The 23,784-nt window shown below is 36.2% G+C and overlaps 1 protein-coding gene across 7 annotated transcripts in view; it reads left to right on the forward strand.

The window, feature by feature from the left end:
* Nucleotides 1-23,755, forward strand: part of LOC307189602 (uncharacterized protein) — a 36,776-nt gene extending 13,021 nt beyond the window's left edge. For all 7 annotated transcript variants that reach the window (XM_079927786.1, XM_079927790.1, XM_079927785.1 and 4 more), the window contains 2 exons: nt 16,359-16,451; nt 21,297-23,755. In XM_079927786.1, the coding sequence (XP_079783912.1) occupies nt 16,359-16,451; nt 21,297-22,384 (1,181 nt within the window). In that variant the 3' untranslated portion in view covers nt 22,385-23,755. The remainder of the gene's footprint in view (nt 1-16,358; nt 16,452-21,296) is intronic.
* The last annotated feature ends 29 nt before the right edge of the window (nt 23,756-23,784 follow it).

The following is a 23,784-nucleotide window of genomic DNA, read 5'->3' on the forward strand; positions in this document are numbered from 1 at the left end:
CCTTCTGGAAAGGATTGACCATTCTAGATGACATTAAGAACATTTGTGATTCATGGGAGGAGTTTACAATATCAGCCTGAACAGGAGTTTGGAAGAAGTTGATTTCAGTCATTATGGATGACTTTGAGGGGTTCCAAACTTGAGTGTAGGAAGTGACTGCAGATGGGTGGAAGAAGCAGAAGAATCAGAATTAGAAGCAGATCCTGAAGATGTGACTGAGCTACTGCAATCCCATGATAAAAATTTAATGGATGAGGAGTTGCTTCTTGAAGGGGCAAAGAAAGTGGTTTCTTGAGATGGAATCTACTGGTGAAGACACTCTGAAGATCCTTCAAAGGACAACAAAGGATTTAGAATATTACACATTTAGTTAATAAAGTAGTAGCAGGGTTTGAGAGGATTGACTAGTTTTGAAAGAAGTTTTACTATCTGTAAAATGCTGTCAATTCGCTTTGCATATTACGGAGAAATAATTCATGAAAGGAAGAGTCAATTGATGTGACAAACTTCATTGTTGTCTTGTTTTAAGAAACTGCCACAGCCACCCCAGCCTTCAGTAACCACCACCATTAATAGTCAGCAGCATCAACACTGAGGCAAACCCTCCACCAGCAAGATTACCATGCACTGAAGGCTCAGTGATGGTTAGCATTTTTTAGCAATAAAGTGTTATTTTTAAATTAAGATATGTACATTGTTTTTTAAGACATAATGCTGTTGCAAACTTACTAGTCTACTCTGTGTGTAAACACAGATTTTCTATGTATTGGGAAACCAAACAATTTGTGCGACTCACTTTATTGTGATATTCACTGTATTGCTGTGATCTGCAACCACACCTGCAGTGTCTCTGACATATGCCTGTATATGAAGAAGAAAACAATAACTGCCAAATGTTTTTAAAGTGCATGTGTCATTTACGTGGGCATTAGTAACTTATAGTAATTCTAGTTGCTCCAAATATTCACCATCATTTTGTGATGTAAACCCGATGAGTTTTTATCCTTTTAGTGGGGGTCTGTTGTATCTACTTGGGTTTCATTTATCATTTCTCTTTGACTAATGACGATGAACAACTTTTGTATGCTATTTGTTCATTCACATAGCTTTTAAAAAAGTAAGTTCAGATCCTTAGCCCATTTGTTTTGTTGAGTTTTTCAGCTTATAATTCAGTTGAAAGAGTTCTTTATACAATCTTGATAGAAGACTTTTATAAGATACACATGTTGAAAATTTTTTCTCCTAATCTGTGGTTGATCTTTTTAGTTGTGAAACAGTTGGGCAAAAGGTTTTCATGTTGATGAAGTCCAATCTATCATTTCCTTTACTTTCCTATTCTATTCCCCCCACCCCCTGTTTCATAATTTGCCTAACAAAGGTCATTCAGATTTTCTCCTCTGTTTTTTTCTAGAAATATCCTTGGTTTAGATTTTACATTTAAGTCTTTGACTTTTTCCGGTTAATCTGTGTAAATGGTGTGAAATATAGATTGTGATTCATTTTTGCAGCTAAAGGTCTGCTTGGCTCACTGGTTATCCTTTTCCTATTCAGTTGCCTTGGCACCTTTTGAAATAAATTGTACATATATGCATAGGCTTCTCTCAATATCATTCTGGTTTATTGATCTAAATACCTATCTTAATAGGTATGCACTATTTGACTAGTGCACTAGTCATGCACTATTTTGATTAATCTGTCTATGCAGTAAGTTTTTACATCAGAAGGAATAAGTCCTCTTAACTTTTTCTTTTGGCTATTACAGTTTGTTTTTCTTTCCCTATAAATTTTAAAAAATTTTATTTTTTCTGGAAACCCTAGTGGTGTTTTATAAGGATTGTGTTGAATGTTTAGAAGATTTGGGGGAAAATTTACATCTAATAATATTGAATTTTCTGATGTGTGAACAATGTCCTTACTTTTCCTTAGCATTTAATGTTCCTTTGCAGTGTGTTACAGTTTTCACTTATGTGTCTTCAGCCTTTTTTGTGAGATGTATCCTTAAATCTTTTGATGCTATCTGTAATGATACTTTTAAAAACTTCAATTTCCAATTTTTTTTTGGATTTAAGTAGAAATATAATTCATGTTCATTGATGTTGTTTATCTCTGTTTTGCTAACTTCACTTGTTACTTCTACTAGATGTCTTGAAGATTTCTTAGACTATTATATATATTAAATAATATGATTTGTAAATAAAGATATTTTTCTAATCTCTATGCATTTTAATTTCTTTTTTGAACAGGCCAGGATTTAATGTGAAGAATTTATTTATTATTTACAACTAAGTATGATGTTAGTCATAGGCCTTAAATAGTTACTCATTGTCACCTATTTCTTTTCTTTCTATTCCTAGTGCTGTAAAATTAATATCATTTCTTCCTTAAAAGTTCATACTAGAATTCATTACAGAAGCAATCTGGACCTGGAATTTTCTTTGTGGGAATTTTTTTTTTAATAACAACTTGATTGAGGTAGAATTCGTGTACCAAAAGTTCACCCTTTTAATTTACACAATTCAGTATATATATATATCGTGTGTGTGTGTGTGTGTGTGTGTGGGGTACGCGGGCCTCTCACTGTTGTGGCCTCTCCCGTTGCAGAGCACAGGCTCCAGACGCACAGGCTCAGCGGCCATGGCTCACAGGCCTAGCCGCTCCATGGCATGTGGGATCTTCCCAGACTGAGGCAGGAACCCGTGTCCCCTGCATCAGCAGGTGGACTGTCAACCACTGCGCCACCAGGGAAGCCCCACAATTCAGTATTTTTTAATATGTTCACAGAGATATGGGACTATCACCACTATTTAGTTTTAGTATATTTTCATCACCCCTAGAAGAAACCCTAATCTACTAATCTACTCTGTGTCTATAGAGATTTGCCTATTTTGGAGGTTTCATATAAGTAGAATCACAAAATATATAGCTTTTTCTGAGCGGCTTCTTCTACTTAGCATGATCTTTTTTTTTTTATTTTGCGGTACGCGGGCCTCTCCCTGCTGTGGCCTCTCACACTGTGGAGCACAGGCTCTGGACGCGCAGGCCCAGCAGCCATGGCTCACAGGCCCAGCCGCTCCACAGCACGTGGGATCCTCCCAGACCGGGGCATGAACCCGTGTCCCCTGCATCGGCAGGCGGACTCTCAACCACTGCGCCACCAGGGAAGCCCAGCATGATCTTTTTAGGTTCATCAGTGTTATAATATGTATCCGTAATCAAATTCAATTTCTAGTTAAGTAATATTTGATTTTATGGATATATTACATTTTTTTTTCCATTGGTGGGCTTTGGGTTGTTTCCATTTTGACTGTTAATGAATAATGCTGCTAGACCAGTTGTGTTTTTGTGTGCACATAGTTTTCCATTCTACTTTGTATATACTTAGCGTAGAATTACTGGGTGATATGGTAACTCTATTTTAACAATTTTAGGAACTGCCAAAAGAACTTCTCAAAGCAGTGGTACTTCTTTTACCACCCCACCAGCAATGAATGAGGGTTCCTGTTTTTCCACATGTACCTGCATAATTGTTACTGTCTGTTTTTTTTTTTTTTAGCCCTCCTAAAAAAGTGGAGTGTGAAGTGGGATTTCATTATAGTTATGAGTTGTATCTCTCTAATTTTGAGCATTTTAATGTGTTAATTGCTTATTAGCTGTTTGTGTATATTCCTTGGAGAAATGTCTGTTCACATCCCATTCTCCATTTATAAGTTGGGTTATTTGTCTTCATTGTTGACTTTTAAGATTTTTTAATATAATCTGGATACAAGTCTCTTTATCAGTTATATGTTTTGTAAATATTTTCTTCCATTCTGTGAGTTGTCTTTTCACTTTCTACATGGAGCTCTTTGAATCGCAAAAGTTTTTTATTTTGATGATATCCAGCTGGCCTATTTTCTCTTTTCCTCTTTTTTGTCAAATCTCAGAAAACTTTGCCTAACTCAAAGTCAAAAACATTTACTCCTATTTTTTTCTGTATATTTTATAATTTTTTTCTCTACATTCAGGTCTGTTATTCATTTTGAGTTAATTTTTATAGATGGTATGTGTTACAACTTTATTCTTTTGAATGTGAATAGTGAAGTGTTTTCCAACATCATTTGTTGAAAAGACTATATTTTTCTGATTGAATTGTAGCCCCCTTGTTGAAATCCAGTTGTCCATAGATGTAAGGGTTTATTTCTGTCCTCTCACTTCTATTCCATTGGTCTCTATTTTTATAATGTTTATTCTCATACCAGTACTACCTTAATAGTATAGTATGATATTGTGATTTATAATAAGAAAGAAGATTTGGTCTTCATCCCTGTTCCTGGCACAGAGTTCTAAATCCCTTGAGATTTCCTAAATGTAAGAGAGATTGAGGTGTCTTTTGTTATTGGTAAGAAGCCCCTTTCAACCATGCCATAGTTCATGTTAATGAGGTAGCATTTGGAAACCCCCTGAGGATGTAGGCTTGTTGCCAGGAATACCAATCAAGTGATTTGAGGGTTGGGACATTCAGGCCCACCCCCAGACCTCCAGGGCTTGACTTAATTACTAACAACAGTTATTCCTACATAATGAAATCTCCATAAAAATTTCTGAACTCTAGGGTTCAGAGAGCTTTGTTGTTGCTGAACACTTGTAGGTGGTGGGAGGTTGATGCTCCTGGACAGGGCATGGAAGCTTTGCCCTATGCAGCTTTTTTGTCTGGCTGTTTCTGAGTTGTATGCTTTGTAATAAACCTGGCAATCTATTACTAGTAAGCAAACTGTTTTCCTGAGTTCTGTGAGCCATTCTAGCAAATTAAACCTGAGGACCAGGATGCAGGAACCTCCCATTTATAACTAGCTGGTCAGAAGCACAGGTAGCAACCTGGACTTGTAATTGACATCTAAAGTGTGAGGAGAGGCAATCTTGCGGGACTGAACCCCTAGCCTGTGGGATCTGATGCAAACTCCAAGTAGATATGTCAGAACTGAATTGAATGTAGGACACCTTGCTCGTATTGCAGTTGCCTGGTAGTGGGAAAAACCTCTACACGTTTAGTGACGAGCAGTGAAGTAGTATTGAGAATACAGAAGTATTTTGTGAATAGAGACAGTAATATAGATGAGAAACAGGAGTGTTTTCTATAACAGAGTAATTGAAATTGAATAGTGTGAGCCCTCCAAGTTTTTTCTTTATCAAGGTTGTTTTAGCTATTCTGGGTAACTTGCATTTCCATAATTTTAGGATTGGTTTGTCAATTTCTGTAAAAGAGTAGAGCTGAGATTTTGAGAGGGTTCGACTGTAGCTCAACTCCTGGAGTATTGCCATCTTGACAACTTTAATTCTTCTGATCCATGAACATTGAGATTATCTGTCTTTCCATTTATTTAGGCCTTTTAAAATTTATTGCAATGATATTTTGTTGCTTTAAATGGGCAAGGTTTATACTTTTGTTAAAGCTATTCTAAGTATTTTATTCTGTTTGATGCTATTGTAAATGGAATTGTTTTCTTTATTTCATATTTGGATTGCTCATTGCTAGTACATAGAAATACAGCTGAGTTTTGCATATTTATCTTGTATTCTGCAACCTTGATGAACCTGGTTATTAACTTTCAGAAGTTTATTTATTTATTTCTGGATACCTTAGGACTTTCTATACTGATTTGGTTTACCTTGCCCTTCCTTTCTTTGCTGTTTTATGATAAAATTTAAGCTCATGAATTGAGACTTGGTTTTGCTTTATTATTTTTATTTATTTATTTTTAATTAATTATTTTTGGCTGCGTTGGGTCTTCGTTGCCACATGCAGCCTTTCTCTAGTTGCAGTAAGCGGGGCCTACTCTTCGTTGTGTTGTGTGGGCTTCTCGTTGTGGTGCGCGGGCTTCTCATTGCGGTGGCTTCTCTTGTTGCGGAGCACGGGCTCTAGGCGCGCAGGCTTCAGTAGTTGCGGCGTGTGGGCCCAGTAGTTGTGGATCGCAGGCTCAGTAGTTGTGGCACATGGGCTTAGTTGCTCTGCAGTGTGTGGGATCTGCCTGGATCAGGGCTTGAACCCGTGTCCCCTGCATTGACAGGCGAATTCTTAACCACTGCGCCACCCGGTTTTGCTGTTTTAATGTAAGCATAAGGCTGTTTTCCTTTGAAAACTGCTTTAGCTGCATCACACAAGTTTTGATGTTGTGTTTTTATTTTCATTTAATCCAAGATATTTTTTAAAATGTCCAGTGATTTCTTGTTTGATCCATTGGTTTTGTAGAATTTGTTTACTTTCCAACTATTTGTTTCATAATTTCTTATTGTTATAATTTTTATATCCTTTGTTTGTGTGTCACTCTGGATAATATTTCATGCATGGTTCAGTCTTATTGAATGTATTGAAATTTGTCTTAGGGCCTAGCATATGATCCTGGGGAATGTTCCATATGTGACTGAAAAGAGTACTTTTTCTTGATGGGGATTAGTTCCAGTGGGCTGATCATATTGCTGAAGGCTTCTATATCCTTTTAATATCTTATCTACTTGTTTTATTAAATACTGAGAAAGGAATGTGAGTATCTAAGTATAATTTGTGTGTTATCTTTTTTAACAAGATTTGCTTCAGGCATTTTGAAGCTCTGTTTTTAAGTGGCAAAGCACTTAGGATTGTTACATCCTCCTGATGAATTTTCCCTTTTAGCATTTTGCATTGTTTATTTTTATTCCTGGTAGTATTTCTTTTCCTGAATTTTGTTTGGTACTGTATAGTCAGTCAGACTATCATTTGCTTATTGTGTGCTTCGTGTGATATATAGTTTTTCTGTCCTTTTATTTCTAACCTGTGTCTTTACATTCACAGTCAGTTTCTAAGAGAGAGTATGTTTGTTTTACTTTTTATTAGCTCTGACAATTTTTGTGTTTTAGCAAAATGTTCATATCACTTATATTTAATGCTATCTTTGTGGTTGAATTTGAAACCTTCTTGCTGTTTACCTTCTAGTTTTTTGTCTTTTTTCCTCCCCTCTTTCCTACGTTCTCTGTGATTAACTCGTTCCCCCCCACCCCTACCTTTTTTTTTTCTTTGGCTGCACTGTGTGGCATGCAGGATCTCAGTTCCCTGACCAGGGATTGAACCTGGGCCCTCAGCAGTGAAAGCACAAGTCCTAAGCACTGGACCACCAGGGAACTCCCTGAACTACTTATTTTTAATGAATCTCCTTTAACCACTTTTGGCTTCTGAGATATACTTGTTTGTATTTTTAGTGGTTTCTAAATATACATCTCTGAAGTGTCAGTCTGCCTTCAAATATCTTGTTACTTCAGCTTTGTTATTACAGAATATTTTCCTTTTCTGTCTTTCATCCTTTGTGTTCTTGTTGTCATTTATTTTATTTCTACATATCTTATAATCCACATAATACATTGTTTTCTTCTTATAAAATGTTATTTGCACTTTAATATATTTTTAAAACAAGAACAATGTTTTATTTATATATTATCCATTTACTTTTCTCTTTATTTCTTTTGTGTAGATTCATATTTACACTTGGTATAATTTTTTAAAATCCAGATGGATTAACTTTTCTTTTAGATCTGGTCAGCTGGCAATGGGTTTTATTTATTCATTTGTCTAAAAGTGTCATTATATTTTTGGATAAGTACTAGCACTTTGAGTTTGCTCAGGATTCCAGACACTGGTTTGGGGAGACAAGAGGAACCTAACTTGATTGGGGCAGGTGAAAGTTAATACTTAATTTTAGATCCTTTATTTAGCAGAGAAAGTTAGTAAGAATAATGTACTGAATTTGTAAGATAAGCATGAACAGTTTGAAAATCTCATGTTTGGGCATACTGACTTTTTTTTAAAAGCTGCCATTTAGAATAAGTCACAGGGGAACAGAAATGTTTGCCATTCTAATATTAATATTAGACTTTAATATTAGACTTTTGAATCATCTGGGAAAATTTGTTAGAAATGCAGATTCTCATATGTCACCCCAGAACATTAGACATTCTAATATTAATATTAGACTCTAATATTAGACTTTTGAATCATCTGGGAAAATTTGTTAGAAATGCAGATTCTCATATGTCACCCCAGAACATTAGACATTCTAATATTAATATTAGACTCTAATATTAGACTTTTGAATCATCTGGGAAAATTTGTTAGAAATGCAGATTCTCATATGTCACCCCAGAACCACAACTTAAGAACCACTAGAGTAATAGAATGCTCAGTTGGCCGGGTGCCCTTTGAAATTAATGAGGAATTCCTGAAGGCACTGAATATGGCAGGTCTATTAGGACCATATGGCCCTTTGACTTGGGAGTCCCAGTGACCTTCTCAGAGTGCCTTTGAGGTCAAAAGCTGCCATAATGACACTAAGGTATTAGCCTTTTGCACCATTCACAAGCAAACAATGCAGTTTCCAAATAAGTATATGATTGGAACATAACAAAATGAGTGCAAAAGCACATGAGAACCTACATGTCTTATTAAAGAGATCTATGTCAGTTTTATATCTGATGTAAATATTGGTAATCCTTATAACAAAACCCTTTGGAGTCTTTTAGTGTTTTTCTCCCCTCCGGGGAGTATATCGTCCTGCCTTAAAGTTCAGTTCTGGACTTTTGTTTAAACACTGTTTTCTCAACATGTTCATGTTTTTCTCTATCTTCTTTAACCTATGGAGTGTATTAGAATAGCAGCTTTGAGGTCCTTGGAAGGAAATTTAATCTCAGATGACATTTTTTCTTCTGTCCCATTGATTGACTTGTTTCCTGGTCATGAATCATGTTTTCCTTCTTTTCATACTTGGTCATTTTTTTAAAATTTAATTTTAATTTTATACTGGGGTATAGTTGATTTATAATGTAGTAGGTTCAAGGTACAGCAGAGTGATTTAGTTTTAAATATTTATATAAGCATTCTTTTTCAGATTCTTTTTCCATATAGATTATTATAGAATATTGAGTAGAGTTCTCTGTACTATAAAGTATATCCTTGTTTATTTGATATATAGTAGTGTGTATATGTTAATCCCAAACTCCTAACTAGTCCCTCCCCCGCCTTTCCCCTTTGGTAACCATAAATTTGTTTTCAAATTTATGAGTCTGTTTCTGTTTTGTAAATAAGTTCACTTACATCATTTTTTTAGATTCCACATGTAAGGATATCATGTAATATTTATCTTTCTCTGTCTGACTTCACTTAGTGTGATAATCTCTAGGTCCATCTGCAAATGGCATTATTTTATTCTTTTTGCTACAGATGTTACAAATGGCATTAGTTTATTCTTTTTTATGGCTGAGTAATATTCCACAGTAGATATGCACTGCATCTTTATCCATTCCTCTGTTGATGGACACTTAGGTTGCTTCCTTGTCTTGGCTACTGTAAATAGTGCTGCAGTGAACATTGGGATGCATGTATCTTTTTGAATTATGGTTTTCTCCGGTTATATGCCCAAGAGTGGGATTGCTGGATCATATGGTAGTTGTATTTTTAGGTTTTCAAGAAACCTCCACACTGTTCTCCATAGTGCTTGTACCAAATTACATTACCACTGACAATGGAGGAGGGTTCCCTTTTCTCCACACCCTCTCCAGCATTTATTGTTAATAGACTTTTTGATGATGGCCAGTCTGACTGGTGGGAGGTGATACATCATTGTAGTTTTGATTTGCATTTCTCTAATAATTAGAGATGTTGAGCATCTTTTCCTGTGCTTTTTGGCCATCTGTATGTCTTCTTTGGAGAAATGTCTATTTACATCTTTTGCCCATTTATTGATCTGTTTTGTGGGTTTTTTTGATATTGAGCTGCATGAGCTGTTTGTATATTTTGGAGATTAATCCTTTGTCAGTTGCTTTCTTTGCAAATATTTTATCTCATTCTGTAGGTTGTCTTTTTGTTTTGTTTATGGTTTCCTGTGCTGTGCAAAAGGTTTTAAGTTTGATTAGGTCCCATTTGTTTATTTCTGTTTTTATTTTTATTACTCTAGGAGGTGGATCTAAATAGATGTTGCTGCAATTTATGCCAAAGAGTGTCTGCCTGTGTTTTCCTCTAAGAGTTTTATAGTATCTGGCCTTACATTTAGGTCTTTAATCCATTTTGAGTTTATTTTTGTCTGTGGTGTTAGAGAATGTTCTAGTGTCATTCTTTTTACATGTTGCTGTCCAGTTTTCCCAGCACCATTTATTGAAGAGGTTGTCTTCTGTCCATTGTATGTTCTGGCCTCCATTGTTGTAGATTAATTGACCATAGTTGTGTGGGTTTATTTCTGGGCTTTCTGTCCTGTTCCATTTATCTATATTTCTGTTTTTGTGCCAGTACCATACTGTTTTGATGACTGTAGCTTTGTAGGATAGTCTGAAGTCAGGGAGCCTGATTCCTCCAGCTCTGTTTTTCTTTCTCAGAATTGCTTTGGCTATTCAGGGTCTTTTTTGTCTCCACACAAATTTTCAATTTTTTTCTTCTAGTTCTGTGAAAAATGCCATTGATAATTTAATACGGATTGCATTGGATCTGTAGATTGCATTGGGTAGAATAGTCATTTTGATAATATTGTTTCTTCCAATCCAACAGCATGGTATATATTCCCATCTGTTTGTGTCATCTTCAGTTTCTTTCATCAGCGTCTTATAGTTTTCAGAGTACAGGTCTTTTGCTTCTTTAGGTAGGTTTATTCCTAGGTATTTTATTCTTTTTGATGTGATGGTAAATGGAATTGTTTCCTTAACTTCTCTTTCTGATCTTTCATTGTTAGTGTATAGGAATGCAAGAAATTTCTGTGCATCAATTTTGTATCCTGCAACCTTTCCAAATTCACTGATTAGCTCTGGTAGTTTTCTTTTAGCATCTTTAGGATTTTCTATGTATAATATCGTGTCATTTTTGAACAGTGACAGTTTTACTTCTTCTTTTCCAATTTGGATTCCTTTTGTTTTTTTTTCTTCTCTGATTGCAATGGCTAGGACTTCCAAAACTGTAAAAGTGAATAAAAGTGGCAAGACTGGAGATCCTTGTCTTGTTCATGATCTTAGAGGAAATGCTTTCAACTTTTCATGGTTGAGAATGATGTTAGCTGTGGGCTTGTCATATATGGCCTTTATTATGTTGAGGTAGGTTTCCTCTATGCCCACATTTGGAGAGTTTTTATAATAAATGGGTGCTGAATTTTGTCGAAAGCTTTTTCTGCTTCTGTTGAGAAGATGATACAGTTTTTATTCTTCCGTTTGTTAATGTGGTGTGTCATACTGATTGATTTGTGCATATTGAAGAATTCTTGCATCCCTGGGATAAATCCCACTTGGTCATTGTGTATGATCCTTTTAATGTATTGTTGAATTCATTTTTTTAGTATTTTGTTGAGTATTTTTGCATCTATGTTCATCAGTGATATTGGCCTGTAATTTTCTTTTTTTGTGGTGTCTTTGTCTCATTTTGGTATCAGGGTGATGGTGGCCTCATAGAACAAGTTTGGGAGTATTCCCTCCTCTGCAATTTTTGGAAGAGTTCCGGAAGGATAGGTGTTATCTCTTCTCTAAATGTTGATGGAATTCGCCTGTGAAGCCATCTGGTCCTGGACTTTTGTTTCTTGGAAATTTTTTAATCACAGTTTCAGTTTCAGTACTTGTGATTGGTCTGTTTATATTTTCTATTTCTTCCTGGTTCAGTCTTGGGAGATTGTACCTTTCTAAGAATTTGTCCATTACTTCTAGGTTGTCCATTTTATTGGCATATAGTTGCTTGTAGTAGTCTCTTATAGATCCTTTGTGTTTCTATGGTGTGAGTTGTAACTCCTTTTTCTTTTCTAATTTTATTGATTTGAGCCCTCTCCCTTTTTTTCTTGATGGTTCTGGCTAAAGGTTTACCAATTTTTTATCTTTTCAAAGAACCAGCTTTTAGTTTCATTCTATTGTTTTCTCAATCTCTCTTTCATTTATTTCTGCTCTAATCTTTATTATTTCTTTCCTTATGCTACCTTTGGAATTTGTTTTTTCTTTCTCTAGTTGCTTTTGGTGTAATATTAGGTTGTTAATATTTGAGATTTTTCTTCTTTCCTGTGGTAAGGTTGTATTGCTATGAACTTCCCCCTTAGAACTGCTTTTGCTGCCTCCCACGTTTCAGATCGTCATGTTTTCATTTTCATTTGTGTCGAAGTATTTTTTTATTTCCTCTTTGATTTCTTCAGTGATCCATTGGTTGTTTAGTAATATATTGTTTATCCTCCATGTGTTTACAGTTTTTTTCCTTGTAGTGGATTTCTAATCTCATAGCACTGTGGTTGGAGGAGATGCTTGCTATGATGTAAATCTTCTTAAATTTACAGAGGCTTGATTTGTGACCCAAGATGTGATCTATCCTGGAGATTGTTCTGTGTGCCCTTGAGAAGAATGTGTATTCTGCTGTGAGATGGAAATGTCTTATAAATATCAACTAAGTCATTTAAGACTTGTGTTTCCTTAGTGATTTTCTGTGTGGTTGATCTGTCCTTTGAAGGTGGGGTTTAATAATAGTGGCATTGAAATCTCCCACTATTATGTGTTACTGTTGATTTCTCCTTTTATGGCTGTTAGTATTTGCCTTATATATCAAGTTGCTCCTATGTTAGGGCATATATATTTATAATTTTTATATCTTCTTCTTGGATTAATCCCTTGATCATTATGCAGTGTCCTTATTTGTCTTTTGTAACAGTCTTTATTTTAAAGACTATTTTGTCTGATAAGAAGATTGGTACTCCAGCTTTCTTTTGATTTCCATTTGCTTGGAATATGTTTTTCCATTCCTTCACTTTCAGTCTGTATGTGTCCCTAGGTCTGAAGTGGGTTTTTTGTAGACAGCATATATATGGGTCTTGTTTTTGTATCCATTCAGCCAGCCTATAAGTCTTTTGGGTGGAGCATATCTATATGTATGTTCTTATTGCCATTTTGTTAATTGTTTTGAATTTGTGTTTGTGGGGCTTTTTTCTTCCCTTCCTCTTTTCTCTTTGGTGATTTGATGACTATCTTTAGAGTTGTGTTTGCCTTGCTTTGTCTTCTTTTGTGTGTGTGTCTCTATTGTAGATTTTCAGTTTATGGTTACCATGAGGTTTTGATATAGAAGTCTGTATATAAACAAGATTGTTTTAAGCTGCTGGTCTTTTAATTTCAAATGCATTTCCAATATCCTACATTTGTACCATCCTCTTCTCACAGTTGCTGGCTTTGATATCATTTCTGTGTGGGTGATTTCCTACCTTTACTCTGTTTGCCTTTACCAGTGAACTTTTCCATTAATAATTTTCTTGTTTCTTGTTTCTAGTTGTGACTTTTTCTTTCCATCTGGAGAAGTTCCTTTAGCATTTGTTGTAAAGGTAGTTTGGTGGTGCTGAATTCTCTCAGGTTTTGCTTGTCTGTAAAGCTTTTGATTTCTCCATTGAATCTGAACGAGAGCCTTGCTGGGTAGAGGATTCTTGGTTGTAGATTCTTCCCTTTCATTGCTTTCAGTATATCATACCACTCCCTTCTGGCCTGCAGAGTTTCTGCTGAAAAATCAGCTCATAACTTTATGGGAATTTTGTTGTATGTTATTTGTTGCTTATCCTTGTTGCTGTTAATACTTTCTCATTGTCTTTAATTTTTGTCAATTTGATTAATGTGTGTCTCAGTGTGTTCCTCCTTGGGTTTTTCCTGACTGGGCCTCTGCAGTTCCTGGACTTGGGTGACTGTTTCCTTTCCCATGTTAGGGAAATCTTCAGTTATTATCTCTTCAAATATTTTCTCAGGCCCTTTCTCTCTCTCTTCTTCTGGAACCCCTATAATGCGAATATTGGTGCATATAATGTTGTCCCAGAGGTCTCTTAGACTGTTCTCATTTCTTTGCATTCTTTTTTCTTTATCTGTTCTGCAGCAGTGATTTCCAACAATCTGTCTTCCAGCTCACTTATTTGTTAGTCTGCCTCATTTTTCCTGCTATTGATTCCTTCTCATGTATTTATATTTCAGTTATTGTATTGTTCAACTCCCTTCTCAAAGCTTCTAGTGCATAATTAAACATTTCTTCTATCTTCTTCATCTGTGCCTCATTCTTTTCCCAAGATCTTGGATCATCTTTATTATCATTACTCTGTATTCTTTTTCAGTTACGTTGGCTATCTCTATTTCACTTAGTTGTTATTCTGTGGTTTTATCTTGTTCCTTCGTCTGGGCCATACTTCTCTGCTGTCTTATTTTATCTAACTTTCTGTGTTTGTGGTCTCCATTCCTCAGTTTGCAGGACTGTAGTTCCTTTTGCTTCTGGTATCTGCCCCCTGGTCGGTGAGGTTGGTCCAGAGACTTGTGTAGGCTTCCTGGTTGGAGAGACTGGTGCCTGCCCACTGGTGGGTGGAGCTGGGTCTTGTCCCTCTGGTGGTCAGGGCCTTGTCAGGGGGTTTGTTTAGAGGCAGCTGTGGGGTTAGGAAGACTGTAGGCAGCCTGTCTGCTGGTGGGTGAGGCTGTGTTCCCACCTTGTTGGTTGGTTGGCCCGAGGCATCCCTGCACTGGAGCCTGTAGGCTGTTGGTTGGGGCCAGCTGTCGGTGCCAAGATGACGATCTCCCGAAGAGCTGATGGTGATGATTATTTCTTGAGGCCTCCGCCAGCAGTTTACTTGCCCCCACAGACAGCCACGGCCAACCCCCGCTTCTCCAAGAAACCCCCCAAGACCCACAGCTATGTCTGGCACAGGCTCCTATGGAGTCACTGCTTTGCCCTGGTTCCTAGTGCACGTGAAACCTTGTGTGTGTCCTCCAAGAATGGAATCTCTGTTTCCTCCAGTCCTTTGGAGCTCCTGCACTCAAGCCCCACTAGTGTTCAAAGCCAAATGCTCTGGCAGCGCCTCCTCCTGATGCCAGACCCACAGACTTGGGAGCCTGACGTGGGGCTCAGAATTCTCACTCCTGTGGGAAAACCTCTGCGATATAATTATTTTCCAGTTTGTAGGCCACCTACCCAGTGAGCATGGGATTTGATTATATCACAGAAGCTCCCCTCCAACCGTCTCGTTTTGGCTTCTTCTTTGTCTTTGGGTGTAGAATATCTTGTTTGGTAGGTTCAAGTCTTTTTTGTCAATGGTTGATTGCAGTTGTGATTTTGATGTTTTCATGAGAGGAGGTGAGCTCAAGTTCTTCTACTCCGCCATCTTGTCTCCTGCTCCCCGCCCCATACTTAGTCATTTTTGATAGTGTGCTACATATTGTGACTTTTGCATTGTTGACTGCTAGATTTTGTGATATTTGTTTAAATTCTTTGGGGCATTTTTTGGGGGAGTAGTAAATTAGTTGAGAATAATTTTAATCCTTTCAGTGCTTGCTTCTAATGTAATTTTTTTTTTTTTTGCGGTACGCGGGCCTCTCACTGTTGTGGCCTCTCCCGTTGCGGAGCACAGGCTCCAGAGGCGCAGACTCAGCGGCCATGGCTCACAGGCCTAGACGTTCCGCGGCATGTGGGATCTTCCCGGACCGGGGCACGAACCCGTGTCCCCTGCGTCGGCAGGTGGACTCTCAACCACTGCGCCACCAGGGAAACCCCTAATGTAATTTAATTCAAGTAAATCATTTAAATTAACTCAGTATTTGCTTGTTATTTCAGATCTAGAGCATTCTTTAAGACTAACTTGGTCACAGTAGTAGGACAATAATACTCTTGGATACAGAGCATCTAATACCTCACATAGTAGAAGATCTTTCCACTCTTTCCAAACATCCTGTCTCTGTGTATGCTTGGGAATTTTTCCACCTATTGTGTTTGGGTTCTTTTTCCTGCATTGTTGGAAGCTTTCTTATATGAATGTACAAATTTTACTCAAGGTGACCTTTCTGTTAGAGCTTCCTGCCTCTCTCTCAGCATACCTCTTTCCTCTGAAATATTTTACTCCAGAAATTCTAATTGTTTTGGCTTTCCTGAACTCTGAACTTTGCATTCTGTAGTTCAGCAGGCTGTGATTTGGTGTCTTCTTTCTGTACCATAACCTAGAAATTCTGTTTCTTTCCCTTCTCTCAGAGGTCCTTGTTTTCCAGTGCCGTTGTCTCATGTGTAATCCCTAAAGGTCATTATTTTATTGATTTTGTATGGTTTCCAGTTGATTGGCTTGTACCATTATTCCTCTTACACCATGATGGTCATGATTGGAAGTTCCTGTGCAGAGCCTCATTTAAACCTCTGTACATGTAGACTCAATGTTATGTATCCTTATGATTCAGGGCTTTAATGAGATCAATTCCTTTTTAGATTCAGAAAAAAACTATATTGTAGTTTCCTCTCCAAAGGAAAGGTCAAATGAGCACCATAACTTTGCTACTCCTATAACTATTCCTTCCTTCACATTCATGTGCATTAAAGCCAGTTCAGCTGATCTAAATGCCATATTATTTCCCATTTACAGGGTATTATTTTACAAAACCGGATGTAATCATCAAGTTGGAGCAAGATGATCCATTGTTATTAGAGGAAGAATTTCTAAACAAGAGCCATGCAGGTGAGTTGAGTACTTTAGACACAACTCCAGGGGAAGTTAGATCCAAAATGGTCAGTTAGAGGTGGACACTGTGAAATAGTTTAAACACTTTTCTTTGTGAGGACTTATATCTTGAAGTGTGTAAAGAGTATACCAAATATGATGTAAATGAGTGTGTAAGAAAAGGGATGGAATATTAGCACATTGATTTTCTCATCTTACAAATAGTAAGCTTCAAGATACAGTACAAACCCAAATACATAGATGATTGTTCTAAATATAAATGATATAAACATTTCCATTCAAACATGCAATTTAGCAGTCATTCACATGGGGAATTTTCTTCAGTTTTATGCATTGTTACTTTAGAAGTCAAGAGTCAGTAAATCATGTATTTGGTCCTGGTTTCTCTGTTGTTTCTGTGGCCTCTTTAATATCTCTACACTAGACCATTTCATATTGATTACAGTACCTTTATGACATGTTTTAATAATGAGCTGATCAAATTTCAAAAAATACTCATGAGATTTTTTTTTGGCATGATATTAAACCTTGGATTTAACTTTGAAAAATTGAATTCAGCCTTGACTGAGATTAGTGAATCCTGAATTATTTTTATATGTTTTCTTAATTTACCACTTTATATTTCTGATTTTCCAAATTAATTTTAGGTATGTCTCAAATACAGTCTAATAGCATTTTCTTTTAATAGTTTACATTAGCCCATTCATATTGATCGGCAGTTACTTCTAAATGCTGTTTCTGTGTATAATGTTACAGAAGCTCTTCAGTAATAGCCCTGCTTTCTTTTCTTTTTAGAATAAGTGTGTTTTTCTCCTAATAACGTAGTTAGGTTGTACTTTGGCTTAAGGTGTGACCATAAAAATTTATAATCTCATGCAATTGCTTAATGATCCATTTATTTAGACAATGTCTAGTAATCACCTGATGTGTAAACAGTTATGAAATTAAAATGCTTACTTTCTCTTCCTTCCCATATTTTAACACCAACTTTAGTTTCTTTTATAATCTCTTATTATAATCTCTTATTATATAATCTCTTAGTTTCTTTTATAAATCTCTCTTAGTTTTTACCTCTTCAATATCATTGTGACCGTTACTTGATTTGTCAGCTGTAAGTTATGTATTTGGCTTCCTAGCTTTTCAAGATGTGAAAAACATCAGGATTACATCTCATTACTTTTGTTACATCTTACTTTTCCGATATTGAATATATTTTTTCTAAACGTCCAAATTCTTAAGGCCTCTAAAAGAGAGTTGTAAAACAGCACAGAAATGAGAGTAATTAATTACTATAAATTTTATGAGTGATGTGACGTGTAATGATGCAGAAACTTGTGCTTAAGAAAGACCTGATGTTTTTCTGATCCAGTCACATTCTGTTTCTTTATGAGAATGATAATTCCATGGGTGGTCACTCTGTACTATTTCTTATCATGGACAGAATAGTTGTATGTATATTTATGCTAAGTTTCATATTTTTATAACCATGAGGAGACAAATCAAACAGTGGGAAATGATATTTGTTATAAATATACCTCAGAAAGAATTTATTTCTATAATACAATAAGGAATTCAGCTCTTAAGACAGATATCTCCTTAGTATGGCCTTCCATGACTATTGTATTTTAAATGTCACTCCTGTGTCAAATAGTCTTATTTCCTCCTTTTTTCTGTTTCATTTTTCTCCCAACCACTCAACACCTAATATACTATTGTGAAGTATGAATTTTTCCCTCTGTCTCTTTCCACTGGAATATAAGCTCTCTGAGAGCAAATATTTAAAATATTTTATTTTCTGATTCAGTACCTGAGACAAAAACTTGGGACTCAAATGTATGTTAAATATTAAACTACTAAAATTGTTAGTAAAAAGGTAAGTAACCCATTTAAAAAAGAGTCAAAGTCCATAAAGAGGCATTTCTCAAAGAAGGGGATGAATGGCATAGATGGAAAAAAAATGCTTACTCTGGGAAGCACAAATTCAGATCAGATCACACTGTAGTATGATGTTCTTCTCACTCAATTTTCAAACATGGAGAAGTTTTATGATTCCAAGAGTATGATGATATGCAGGGAATCATCAGCAAGGCAGGAGCGGTATTAATTGGTATTTGGGAAAACAGATTAGCATTTTCTTTAAATTTTAACATACCTTTTCTCCATGACTCAGTAGTTTCACTCCCAGGTTTATCTTCTAGAGTTTCCTGTACATTTTCACTGGGAAACAAAATAAGATACTTTTCAAACAACATTTGTAAAAAGGCCAATTTTGGAAGGAACCTCAATACTAATTTACATGTGAACTTAAAGTTAAATCATGATATAATAATACAATGGAATATTACACACTGCAGGACAACCATGGTCTGTGAAGCTAAAATGAAAATTATGCATATGAAATCAAGCAGCAAAAGTCTATTGGTAGAAAAATGCCATATAAATAATGGTCAGAAACAAAAAACTAAATAGTATCTTGTTATTTGGAACAGAATGTTAAAACATACACACATACAAAAATTAAGATGTACTTAAAATGAATGTGTGTGGGTAAATTACTTGGTGTATTATAATGCACCAGAAAAGAATATTCCCTACTTTATTCCTGCCTCTTCTGGGACATTATATATAATTAATATTGTGTAGTTACATTGGATTGACCATAAGGTTGGAGAGAGGTATTTCATACTTATTGGTGCAGCAGTCAAATTTCTTTGACTAAGCCAGTGTAACTGAGAGTGGTCTGGGTAGCTCTGAAACATACTGCATTTAAAAAAAAATATATATATATATATTTATATATAAATATATATATTATAAAATATAAATATATATATTTATATATATATTTATATATATATATTTTTTTTTTTTTGGCTGCGTTGGGTCTTTGTTGCTGTGCACAGGCTTTCCCTAGTTGCAGTGGGCGGGGGCTACACTTCATTGTGGTGCATGGGCTTCTCTTGTTGCGGAGCACAGGCTCTAGGCACATGGGCTTCAGTAGTTGTGGCTCATGGGCTCTAGAGGGCAGGCTCAGTAGTTGTGGCGCACAGGCTTAGTTGCTCTGCAGCATGTGGGATCTTCCTGGACCAGGGCTCAAACCCTTTTCCCCTGCATTGGCAGGCAGATTCTTAACCACTTCACCACCAGCGAAGTTCCATACTGCATTTTTAAGGACTACTAATTTATATCATATCACAGAGGAGTGCAAAAATAATCAGAGAATGAGAGTTCTGTTTCAGATTTAGGAGCACAAAGCTGCATGAAATATATTTTATAGGCTCTAAGAAGGTATCAGTTGAAAGAGGAACCATTAATTTAGGGGTAGCTAAAAAACTGTCAGCATGCCATTAATTTTAAGATGAATCCTGATTTAAGTGATAATAATTTGCTTAAAAATGTGTGTGCCTCAATGTGCACATGTGCTCTCCATCTATTCATTGTTAAGATGAATGGTATAGGCAGTACTTATTGTGAGAGTGTAAATTAGTGTTGGGGAGCTCTAAGAAGGTATTTTCTTGGTCAAGTTTAGAGAATAGTATTGCCTCAAAAGATATCTAGATTAATCTTTAATCCTTAAATTGGGATATAGAGTTACTTAGAGAAAGGATTGTGAGTAGAAGATAAATGTTGAAACTGAAAAATATTATTGTAGATAAGGAACCACTGATAGGAGACAAATAGCCTGGCCAGACTAGATTGGAAAATATGGAGTTGTGAAATGGTAGCTAGAATATCTAATGTGCCTGGAGTTGTTAAAAAAAAAAGTTGTTTTCCAGAATGATGCCACTTAACTCCTGTTTTCTGTTGTATTTAGAGTAGTGTGTTCAGTGCCACCTTAGGTTTTAGCATAGGGCCGACATTTTACATCAAAGGTTAAAATAGCCTAGGTAAGATGAGTCACACATATGAAAGAAACTTTTATGTGAAATGAATAAAAAGGGTATTTCTAAATAGGCTTTTGGAAACAGGTTGAAACATGCTATTTAAGGATCTCAGCTAATAGAAACTAAGTATGTTGAGAAGTAGGTGGAGTGCTTATATAGAGATTAGTCATGGTTAAGACTAGTTTCAAGAGAGTGAGTAATCATAGTGAAAGTGGAAACTTATGATTTGATGTTCAAGAGAGGTTTGTTGTTGAACAACCCTGGTGTAGTAAACTAAGGCATTAGAGCCAGCATATAGAAGTGAATTCGTTCTAGGTCAAATTATGGTTTTACCTCTCATCACTTTTACACTTCTTGTACATTTGTATTTCTGTGAATAACTCCAGGAGGATTTCAGCTTGAGCTATAGAATTGTTTCTATAATCAGGAGAAAATTAGTGCAATTATAAATTTATTTTAGTGTTGATGTGTTTAGAATAGAAAAGGGGGGACTCCAGCCGGAAGCTTGTAGACTTCCCACTGTAATCTCTAGTTGGAAGTATAAGGACCTGGACATTGTTATTCTTCCTCAGTCCAATCCCTTCTTTGATCTATCATTTGAAAACCCTTGTTAACTGATTTTTCTTACAATTCTACCTACTGCTCATAATCAGTCATCCCAGTCTCTCATTTTCAGATTTCCTGAGTGAACCACTTTTGAGAGTCCTATTATCTATTTACCATTCATTTCCTTATTTTTAAAATGCCAACTATATAGTAATAATCATCATAATTTTGTTGTCCTTTTTTCTCAAGGAGTATAGGAATAGTATAAACATTTGGAATGTTTATTTCAGGGAGACTTGGTGCCTAGAAAGCAAATAATTAAATACAATATAGCACATATATATAAAGGCTGCATCCTATAAGAAATGTGTTTAATGTTCATAAGACATTTTAATTTTCTTTATTTTATAAGACAGCAAACTTGATAACCTCTTAGAGAAAAGTCTGGCAAATCAAGGAAAATACTTGCAGGAAGACTTTTTTGCTCAACTTCAGAATAAAGACACAGTTGAGAAAACTTTCCGCCAGGAGTTACACTGCAGAGAACATCAAAGCACTCACTCAGAAATAAAGACCTTTGAAATTGGAGGAAACTTAAGCCCTGATGCAGCCCTTACCTTTCCCCAGAAATGTGACACAAAAGGGAGCTTCCATCATGATACCATATTTTGGCAAACCTCGCCCGCTCAGTCTACCTTTAGTGTACATCAGAGAACTCAAATAAGGGTGAAACCCTATGGATGTAAAGAATGTGGAAAATCCTTCTCTAGGAAGTATTACCTTATTGGACATCAGAGAACTCATACTGGGGAGAGACCTTATGCATGTAATGAATGTGAGAAAACTTTTACCCACACGTCACACCTCAGAGATCATCAGAGAACTCATACAGGGGAGAAACCGTATGAATGTAGTGAGTGCGGGAAAGCTTTTAGCCATAAGTCAACCATAAAAAGACATCAGAGAAGTCACACAGGTGAGAAACCCTATGAGTGTAATAAATGTGGAAAAGTCTTCTATACAAAGTTTCACCTCACTGAGCATCAGAGTAGTCACACAGGGGCAAAACGCTATGAATGTAGTGAGTGTGGAAAATCTATCTGTAGGAAGTCATACCTCATTGTGCATCAGAGAATTCACACAGGGGAGAAACCCTATGAATGTAATGAGTGTGGAATACTTTTCTATAGGAAGTCATACCTCACTGGACATCAGAGAACTCATAGTGGGGAGAGACCTTATGCATGTAATGAATGTGAGAAAACTTTTACCCACATGTCAAACCTCAGAGAACATCAGAGAACTCATACAGGGGAGAAACCTTATGAATGTAGTGAGTGTGGGAAAGCTTTTAGCCATAAGTCAACCCTAAAAAGACATCAGAGAAATCACACAGGGGAGAAACCCTATGAGTGTAATAAATGTGGAAAATGTCTCTCTAGGAAGTCTCACCTCACTCGACATCAAAATTCACACAGAACAGAAACCTTAACAGTGTAGTAAGTGTGGAAAACCCTTCTGTGAAAATTCTCATCTACCTCTGCATCAGCGAATTCACGGAGGAGAAACCCAATGAATGGGTTGAATGTGAGAAAGCTTTAACTAGATGCCAGTCCTAAAGATTTCAGAGAACTCACACTGGGGAGAAATCCTATTAGTAATGAACGTGAGAAAGTTTTCCCCTATAAACTGAACCTCAGAGTACATCAGACAGTCCCCACGTGGGAGAAACCTTATCAACGTAGTAAACTTTAGAAAACTTAAAGCAGCAACCCAGGCCTAAGAACACATCAGAGAAGTCACACAGGGAAATCCCATTCATGATGAATATGGGAAAGCTTTTAGCCAGAAGTCAGGTCTTAGGACACATCAGACTGAGAAACTCTATGAATGTAATGGATATGGGGAAACTTTGACTGGAAGTACAGCATCAGAGAACTCAGGGGAAGATCAATGAGTATAATAAACCTGGAAATTTTCTCTTCGAGAAATCAACCATCAATCAACAAAACTCCCAGAGAAATCCCTCATGTGCATTGTGTATGGATAGTGTTTCAACCAGATTTCAGCCCTCATTGGACATTAGAGGACTCACACAAGAGGTAAATCCTTGAAATTAATCACTTATGAACAGTCTTTCCACCAGACTACTCAGTGGGTGTTCGAAATTTACACAGGAAAAACATCCTGTGAAGGTAATGGATGAGGAAAACTTTTCTCCCCAAAGACAACCTTCAATTTAATTGTATTGGAATCCAACATGAGGGTAGTGGGAATTATGCACTTTTTATGTAAAAACTATCATTATGTAAACATGTTAGAGGATACATTTGGATAGTTAAAATACCTCATGTTCCTATTTTCTCTTACTGTCTTCTGGCCAGTGTATAAAAGATATACAATTGTTAGTGAATTGCCTCTTCAGGAAAGAAGCCAAACAATGTTTTCTGCAAGACTTTTATTGTCTCAGGGTCACCAGTGCATTTAGTGTGAACATTATATTCATTATGCAAAAGTTATATGCACAGTCGTTGGGAGAACAAATCTGATTCAATTGAGTTGCTGTGAACAGTGGTACTCACTATTTACCCTGTAAACAGAAAAAGAAGTTGTATTTCCATTCTCTTTTAGTTCAAAATATTTTAAAATTATCTGGGACTCTTTTGATGTAAATGTTATTTAGAAGTGTGTTGTTCAGTCTGCAAATGTTTTGTTATTTCTGGCTGTTTTTTTAATTAATTCTAGCTTCATTGTCTTTTGAATTGTGCATTGTGACCCACAATGTTGTCTATCTCAATCAAAGTGCCATCTGAGCTTAAAAATGTGTATTCTGCTGTTGTAGAATAAAGTATTCTATAAACGTTGATTAGATCCCATTGACTGATGGTGCTGCTCAGTTC

The sequence above is a fragment of the Stenella coeruleoalba genome, assembly GCF_951394435.1.
Source record: "Stenella coeruleoalba genome assembly, chromosome: 7".
Taxonomy (NCBI): Eukaryota; Metazoa; Chordata; class Mammalia; order Artiodactyla; family Delphinidae; genus Stenella; species Stenella coeruleoalba.